This window comes from Rutidosis leptorrhynchoides, chromosome 1, assembly GCF_046630445.1.
Source record: "Rutidosis leptorrhynchoides isolate AG116_Rl617_1_P2 chromosome 1, CSIRO_AGI_Rlap_v1, whole genome shotgun sequence".
NCBI lineage: Eukaryota > Viridiplantae > Streptophyta > Magnoliopsida > Asterales > Asteraceae > Rutidosis > Rutidosis leptorrhynchoides.
In genome coordinates this window covers 146,001,916-146,010,607 of record NC_092333.1, presented here as the reverse complement: position 1 = coordinate 146,010,607, position 8,692 = coordinate 146,001,916, and the positions used below count along the sequence as shown (strand labels likewise).

Below are 8,692 nucleotides of genomic sequence, written 5' to 3'. Positions count from 1 at the left end.
ATTGTTTTCCACGTTACTTGATTAAAAAATAAAATAATATAAAATAGACTTACTAAACAAAGAAAGAAAAGAACGTCTGAAAGGGTTAGAAGGAAGAAGAAGAAAAAAGAAGTAGACGTTTCCTCGTTTTTCAGTTGTTTGATATTCTTTCTGATAGAGTTTTGATATAACAAGAAGCATCATTCTCTTTTTGTTTTTCCTATTAACTTATTTTAATTACAAATTCAAATTATAATAATTTTAAAAAAAAATATTTGACGGGGTAACCCATTACCAAAAAAAAAAAAAAATCCTTCTATTCAATTTTATTATATATAACTAAATAAATAATTAAATACTTATATCCCTTCACCTGCTTCTACTCTCTCTCTCACCTAAACACACACACATCGACATCTTTTGTGATTGCTTTCTCCTTTCTTCAAAAAAAGCTACTAGTCTTTGTTTCTACAAGTATATTTACCCGGTTATATTCATCAAATGATTTGAATAAGCAAAGTTAAATCAAGTCAAACATACCTTAATAATTACAGTAACACTCAATTCCATCATTAAGGTATACATCTATCTATTAATCTAACTTTCTATCTCTATCTGATTTATTTATTTATTTAATCTATAATTCAAGTTTCTTTATCTGATTTATTTATTTATTTAATCTATAATTCAAGTTTCTTTCTTATATAGAATTCTGATATATATGAATGATACGACTAGCTTATATTTCCGTCATTCCGTGTTTCTAAAGTTCAGACATTCACCAATTCTTTCTATCTTTATGGATAACAATTTACAATTTATTACTGTTAAATAAAACTTGTGCCCATACGTACGTACAAACATACATGATACATACGTATGTATACTGTTTGTACACACACTTTTATACATGTGGGTATTATCTTTATTATATCTATGCATGAACTCTCTCTTTCTCACACACATATACACTCTTTCTCTCTCTAAAACTTATATGATATGGGTATTATGTTGTTATGATTTGTATATTCCTGAAAATTAATATATTCTTTTGCAGCTTTTAGATGATGATGATGATGGAAACACGTGCACAATCATCACATCTCCATCACTAACCTCTCTTCAGGTACCTCCCCAATCCATAAATATTTAAATATTGAATATTATATATATTAGATATACATATACATATACACAAATATCATCCCTCTATAACACTAGTACTAAAAGTTTACTTTATTAATTGTAGTACTATGGTAACTTTTGTGAATCTGATCATTCTTGAATTCATTTTTCAGGTTCTCACTGATCATAATTCAGATCAAGCACATATCTTTTTCACTTTCCACCTGATTTTTATCTCCATTATTAGTTGCGTATGGGTTGAAAAAAGTCTCCACTTTAGGCAGGTAAAAAAAAACCTGTTTTATTCCTGTTAATTATCTATAATAATTACAATCAACGAATCGTGTGCTTACACGTGTCGAATACCTTACAGATCAGAGAAATTTCACCCAAATTCATCAATAAATGGCAACATACTACAATGGAAATTCAAATATTCAAGGTGGAGACGGGTTACAAACATTAGTTCTAATGAATCCGGGTTATGTTTATTACAACTCCGATTCACAACAAGAATCAACTCAACCACAATCTGGTAATTACATGTTTCTTGATTCTAGTCAACCCGGAAACAACCAAGTACCAAACCAGCACCAACACCAACACCAACACCAACACCAACACCAACACCAACACCAAGGAAATATATTACACGGGCACCCGCCCATACCGCCACCAACGCAAACACAACAATTTGTCGGTATACCGTTATCAGCATCACCACCATCATCGGTCCATTCACAACACGATGTTTCATCGCTACACGCGTTTATACCACGAGCGCAATACATGTACAACCCGGTGGAGCTAGTGGCGGCCCCACCGCGTGAAGTAACGCCGTTTCAACAAGGTTTGTCTTTGAGTTTATCTAGTCAGCAATCAAGGTTCGGGTCCCACGCTGCAGGAGATCAGGGAGGTGGTGGATCGACGTCATCGGCGTCTGGGATGTCGAACAGTGTCAACGGTATGCATAATATGTTGTTAAATTCCAAGTATTTGAAGGCTACACAAGAAATTTTAGAAGAAGTTGTGAACGTTGGTAAAGTGGCTGGTAAGGATGATCGGAATTTGAAGGCTGTCGGTGGCGGTGATGGCGAATCACTGCCACTGATCGCCGGAGAAGGACTTGGTAGGGAGGAAACCGCTACCAAATCGGAACTTACTTCAGCTGAAAGACAGGAAATTCAGATGAAGAAAGCAAAACTTATTAATATGCTTGATGAGGTAATTAATTAACTAAATGATTGATCAAACTTATAAATTAAGCAATTGTCCCCATCAGAAAAGTTGTTATCAAGCTTTTTTGAAATTACTAAATTAGTAATCTTAACAACTTCATTTTCATTAAAATTCTTCACTTTTTTCTTGTTAAAAATTGAAACTTTTTATGATTTAATTTGTGGGTTTTGAAGGTGGAGCAGAGATACAGACAGTATCATCACCAGATGCAAATCGTGATTTCGTGGTTTGAACAAGCAGCAGGAATTGGGTCAGCGAAAACTTACACAGCACTAGCTTTACAAACGATTTCGAAGCAATTTAGGTGTCTAAAAGACGCGATTTTGGGACAGATTAAGGCGGCTAGCCGAAGTTTAGGAGAGGATGACGGTTTAGGTGTCGGCGGTAAGGTAGAAGGCGGTGGTTCGAGGCTGAAATTTGTCGATAATCAACTCAGACAACAGAGAGCGTTGCAGCAATTGGGAATGATCCAACATAATGCTTGGAGACCGCAAAGAGGATTGCCTGAACGCTCTGTTTCTGTTCTTCGTGCTTGGCTCTTCGAACATTTTCTTCACCCGTAAGAATCAAATCAAATTTTATACTAAGTCTTTCGATTAATCGAATAATTGGTAACGAATTTGTTGAATATGATGCAGTTATCCGAAGGATTCGGACAAGCATATGCTTGCAAAACAAACAGGGCTTACTAGAAGCCAGGTAAATGATTAATAATTCCACTGTTTCGGTCACTTTCGTGCATTACACTAATTCTTTTTGTTTTGAATTTGATTGATTGCGTTTTTAGGTTTCGAATTGGTTCATCAATGCTCGAGTAAGGTTATGGAAGCCAATGGTGGAGGAGATGTACCTAGAGGAAATCAAGGGACAAGAACAGAACGGGATCGAAGATCATAAATCGAGCATAAACGAACAAACCGAAGATAATTCATCTTCGAAACAAGAAAAAAGCTCTTCACCGGAAACTTCAAACCGGGGATTCCGAACCGCTAAACCGGAAATGCCGTTCTATCCTCCGCCACCGTCAATAACGGTTTCCAACGCCATATCGACATCTCCAACAGCTACAGGAATAAATTTTCAAAACCCGACCGGTTTCAGCCTCATTGGATCCCTAGAAATGGAAGGAATCACACAATTCAGCCCGAAAAAGCAACGAAACGACGACCGACAGATTCATAACCAGCACCAGAACCAAAACGAAGGAGGTTTCACACTAACCGCCAGCAACCAAACCGACTTCATGGGCGGGCTCGGTGGTTATCCGATTGGTGAAATCGGAAGGTTCACCACCGAGCAATTTCAGCAACGGTATTCAGGAAACGGAGTCTCGTTGACTTTAGGTCTACCGCATTGTGAAAACTTATCGATTTCTGGACCCCACCAGAGTTTCCTCTCGAGTCAACTCGGTAGAGGACCGGAATTAGGGGAAGAAAATGATTACGTGGCGATGACTCAAGCATCATCGTCGCATTCATCGGCAATGTATGATTCGATGAACATTCAAAACCGTAAGAGGTTTGCTGCACAACCTATGCCAGATTTTGTTGCTTAAACAAGATCAAGATTATATCAAGAAATAAGAACAAGATTTATTATTACTCTAGAAACAGATATATACTTTGATGAATTGAAGAACCGAATCAGAAGCATTAGAGTTCTATATAGATACAGATTAGGTAATTTTCATGAAGCATTAAATGATTTGAGGACTGTATATTAATTTTGTATCATTAGATGCATATAGATGGATTGGAAGGTATATTGTACGTATGTAAAACTAGTTATATATCTTTGGATTGAATTTTGGGGGTATACAAATACAATAATTATTATCATCATCATTTTTCCTATGCATATTATTATCAGTTAAACAGGTTCGATTATTAAGGATTCATACGGTAAATAATCATAATCAGATAATCAGTTTTACTATACGCAAACGCAAAGTCAAACACCACTAATTTTAGGACCAATGAGTGGTTCAGATAAGGTTCTTTTAGGTTACTTTCGCTATTCGCTTAAGGGTTCTCATTAGTACGATCTTACTTAAGGCATTCAATGTCTTGAAAGTGGCCAACGGTACCCGCAATGCCCAGATTAACACGCAAAATAAATTATTGCAATAAATATGAACTGCAGGTACATAATTTCTTTTTGCATAACATGATAACAGACATAGATTATGTTAGAATTTCACATATATTAGCCAATGTCTCTATAGAATGGTGACTAATTGTTACTATGAGAGTTCATATGACCATTCCTAATGGTGCCTGTGATATCCCTGACAGTTTATGCACTTTTTGACCAAAAAGTGCAAAATGCGTGTGATTAGGCAATGTCAGTTTCTGACATTTTATAACCGTTGTGCCAGTTTTTTGTGTCAAATATTGGGTAGAGTGATGTGGTAAAATCTGATTGGAAATTGGGTGAGAAAAAAATAAATTAATTATAAAAAATATATATTTATTAAATTAGAAAAAAATATGATTGGTTGAAGGCAAAAGTGACGGGTTTTTTTTTGCGTCAATGGCCCAACTGACGCCCCCTACTGACGAAAACTGACGCCCCGTTAAAATCTGCCAGTTTCCGTCAGTTTTGACACGTAATCTGACGGAGGGTGTTTGACGCACGGTTAGAATAGGTCTATATGAATCTATATGTTGAATTGGTACTGCACATTCTGTAAGGTTAATAAAGGTCATACCTGATATCTGCAGACTGCAGGCCACCCCAATTATTATTGAATAATATCTGACAAATGGGTATGGCCCAATCAAGTACTTGACCTATTTTGAAACAAAATTTTTGAAGTAATAAAACAACAACAGTAATCGAAGAAACACAGATCGGTAGCTATCTAGCGTAGGTGTGGCAAATATTGATAGGATGGCACTATAAGCAAGTTTAGGTTGAGGAGGTATGGGTTTGGGTCGAAATGGGTTAGACAACTGACCCTTTATCTTTTTGAATAGCGTTCGATGTCAACATGTCCAACACATTTCCGACCCGTTTAACTTCCAACTCCATGTCTACCCTAATAGTTGTACATGCACATATCACTTGAGATTTTCGTATTGTAACTAGTGAGATAAAAGAATAGCATTTATCGTTATTATTATTTGTTGTAATTTATATTATAAAATAGTGTGGGTGCTAAATTAAAATACCAAATTCAGTTCACAAAAACACAGAATACAATCCTTACAAACCCTCTAGCCCTATTTATATACACTTTCCTGATAATAATAATTTGTATCTCATTTCATATAAATCATAAGTGGTACAATGTAGTTGGTTAATACAACAACAAAAAGTAATGAACATACAATTGATAAACTATATGGCAACAGATATTTAAATGTAGTGAAGATAGCAACCAAGTTATAGCATTTTAATCATACCATTGGAACCCGTTGCATGTGAAAGTCTTCGATTAGCAACTTTGGATCGATAACACCACACCTCAAATACTTCTGTAAGATCTGGATACCTAATATGCTTATTTTGTAACCAATCGCTCAAAATATTCGCCTGTTCGCCAGATGGCAATGCAAGAATTATTGAAACGAATGCAGATTCCAAAGATTGCCATATTTCACCGTCAAATTTAATTACTGAACAGCCATCTTCATCAGTTTTTACACAATCGATTGAAGGCTTCAAGATTCGCACAAATGGAAGCCAAATTCTCACCATATGAAGTCGTTTTACAGTAGGCAAAATCACACTGCCATATCCGATAGCCTCTAAAACCTTAGAAGTTACCTCAACAACTTTTAGCTTTGTCTCGAGCATTTCCTCCTGTTGACTTTGACTAATCTGGTCAACAACTTTGACTACGTTTTCTGATGCATCAACCCAATTCTCCACAAAATCCTTTAAAATTTCCAATTTGGCCAATATCTGACACGCCCAAGACATATCTACCAAAAAGCATCGAAATTTATGCATTTCGCCCGTTTCACAAGCTGAATTCACAACGTTATTAAATCTTGATAACAATTCCTTAAAATATTGTCTTACTTTGGATTTTATATCTTCATCAGCGGTTAGTAATGGAGCATCATCATCTTCGGTAAGCATGTATTCAATTTGTTCCAAAGCTGATGTTTTCAAGTCAAGCATCGTTTGTGGCAATGCTGACGTGGCAAATTTAGTTGCGGAGAGAAAAATATTGACTATTGTATTATGATTCACCGGCTGAAGACGTGCGAGTATCGGTTCGGCTAACGAACCCATACTCGGGATAATTTTCAAAATCTCTTCTTCTTCAGATTCTTCCCATGGAGAAGCTTCTAGAAAGTCTACACAGGCGGTTATAATTTCAGGGCAACCAAGATTAACCGCCACTTGAAGAATACCGAGCGCGTTTTTTACACCATGCCACATTTCGGTTGGGGAGCATTTAGTAGTGATGTAAAAGAGGCGTAAGACAGTTATATGGTGGTCAAAATCGTGTTCTTGGCAATAGACATCGACACAATTGCGGGAATCAAGAATTTGACATGTGGGCCAGCTCTCGGATAAACGGTCTGCAAAATATTTGCTCTTTTTTACAAGAATGTGGGAATGACAATATATCCACTCATCACGGCCATCGGGTGTTCTTAGTCTTGCAACAACGTCACTCGTTAAACGATCACCAATCGTAAGACCCTTGGATAGAAACAAAAACAATGAATAAGTATACAAGTGATGGGGGTATATAGTACTGTAATAATCTAAATTTGTAGCAAAATTTGTGACATGAATCCTCACCATAGCCACCAGAAGACTTTCATTCACTCAATGTTCTAAATGGTTCATCATCTCTGTAATAAACCAATTAAGTTAACTTTAAGCATGAGTAAAATAAGTAAAAGGGGAAAGTGGAAACACCTCATTGAATATAATCAAGGATTTAACATACTATCTTCTTTTAGATATTTTCACAAACACCTTGTGGGCATCAAAACTTACAACAAATATAATGATATTATGTTTGCTTGTAATCCAATTCATACAGGTTAATTCATATGTGAGGTTATCAACACAGACACATTCATAAAAGGGTAATCCGAGATCAGATTTGTGAATGAAAAAGGTACTGTATATATATATATATATATATATATATATATATATATATATATATATATATATATATATATATATATATATATATATATATATATAACTAGTGAGAAATTCAAAAAGCGGATTAGTTTACCTTGTAATTTCGTCTTCCGTTATCCAAGAGAATTTAGAGATACAAACTTCAGGATGGGTCCGGTGGATGTAGGGAATGTTATGATGATCGGGTTCAACTTCGGGTTCGGGTATCTGGAATAAACATGTGGGTGGATACAGATGAAAATTATTTTAAAACTATTTTTTTTGTTATATCAAAATATATTTAATTTAAGAAATTTGCTAACGACGGGCTAAGAGTTATCGTTATAATGCATAAAAAATATGTACACAACGGTCATGTTTAACTTTAATTTGGCAGTTATTGAATTGTAAAAAAAAAGAAAAATTATGCACTTTAACGACAGTCACAGCTCTAAAGGCTGTCGTTAGCATTTTTCTTAATTTAAATATTTGCCTTGATTACTAGATGTGTTGATTATTTGGTTAATTTAAGATAAATAAGAATCAAATTCGTTGTGATTTTGGTTTGTAGTGAATTGTTGTTAGATCGGAAGTCGGCTTAAATGTTGTTAGAATTTTGATATCTCGATTGATGTTTTAAATGTTTGTTTGTTCGTTAGGTGGTTTTGTTCAATAGGATGATTATAATTAGATTTGTTAGTATTTGGTTGATTTGTAGTTCAATGCTTTGGTATTTAATTTAGTGATTGTTACATAAGTAAAAGCGGATTTAATATATTGACACGAGCTACTAGTAAAATACGTGATGCAGTAGAAATTTTTGGGAGCTTTAACTAATGATATCATTGGATAATATACGGAGTAATATTTTTTAAATGACATCATTGAATATTGTAGATTTTTTTTTGAGCTTTCAACTAGTAAGACCTGTGACCACAATTTTTAGATCCGCCAATGTACATAGGGTCTAGATCGATTGTTGTTACAGGAGATCTTTAGATCTTCAATCAATCGATGGTTTCTGTAACAAAATTTGATCTTCAGATCTCCTTTAATTTGAATTTCTTGTTTCTTTCGAGGGAAATAACAATCAAATTTGAGGCTCAATTACCCTTGCCACCACCGACGGAAAGTGAACATCTTCAATTAGGGGTCGGACTCATTACACTATAAAATTTATTGTCTAAACACAGAATAAGCTCGGTTTCTTTCCCGTATCTCAATTTTGTGAGCTGCTAGTATGATTCAA

General features: G+C 35.0%; 2 protein-coding genes across 2 annotated transcripts; one reads left to right on the top strand and one right to left on the bottom strand.

Moving 5' to 3' along the window:
- Nucleotides 1-365: 365 nt before the first annotated feature.
- Nucleotides 366-4,181, top strand: LOC139886513 (BEL1-like homeodomain protein 1). The gene is made up of 7 exons (XM_071870348.1): nt 366-556; nt 1,037-1,105; nt 1,278-1,388; nt 1,478-2,328; nt 2,517-2,902; nt 2,982-3,042; nt 3,131-4,181. The coding sequence occupies exons 4-7, from the start codon at nt 1,510-1,512 to the stop codon at nt 3,896-3,898; spliced, it is 2,034 nt and encodes a 677-aa protein (XP_071726449.1). The 5' UTR covers nt 366-556; nt 1,037-1,105; nt 1,278-1,388; nt 1,478-1,509; the 3' UTR covers nt 3,899-4,181.
- Nucleotides 4,182-5,607: 1,426 nt separating this feature from the next.
- LOC139866177 (BTB/POZ domain-containing protein At3g05675) lies at nt 5,608-7,687 on the bottom strand. Its single transcript, XM_071854332.1, has 3 exons — nt 7,559-7,687; nt 7,108-7,160; nt 5,608-7,005 (listed from the first exon to the last, which is right to left on the bottom strand). Exons 2-3 carry the CDS (start codon nt 7,108-7,110, stop codon nt 5,731-5,733), a joined length of 1,278 nt encoding a protein of 425 aa, XP_071710433.1. The 5' UTR covers nt 7,111-7,160; nt 7,559-7,687; the 3' UTR covers nt 5,608-5,730.
- Between the last annotated feature and the right edge of the window lie 1,005 nt (nt 7,688-8,692).

Excerpts from the sequence above, each read along its gene's own strand:
- LOC139886513 (XM_071870348.1), top strand. The coding sequence starts at position 1,510 with ATGGCAACATACTACAATGGAAATTCAAATATTCAAGGTGGAGACGGG. Across the intron at positions 2,903-2,981 it reads TTCGAACATTTTCTTCACCC|TTATCCGAAGGATTCGGACA; the intron begins GTAAGAATCAAA and ends AATATGATGCAG. Across the intron at positions 3,043-3,130 it reads CAGGGCTTACTAGAAGCCAG|GTTTCGAATTGGTTCATCAA; the intron begins GTAAATGATTAA and ends TTGCGTTTTTAG.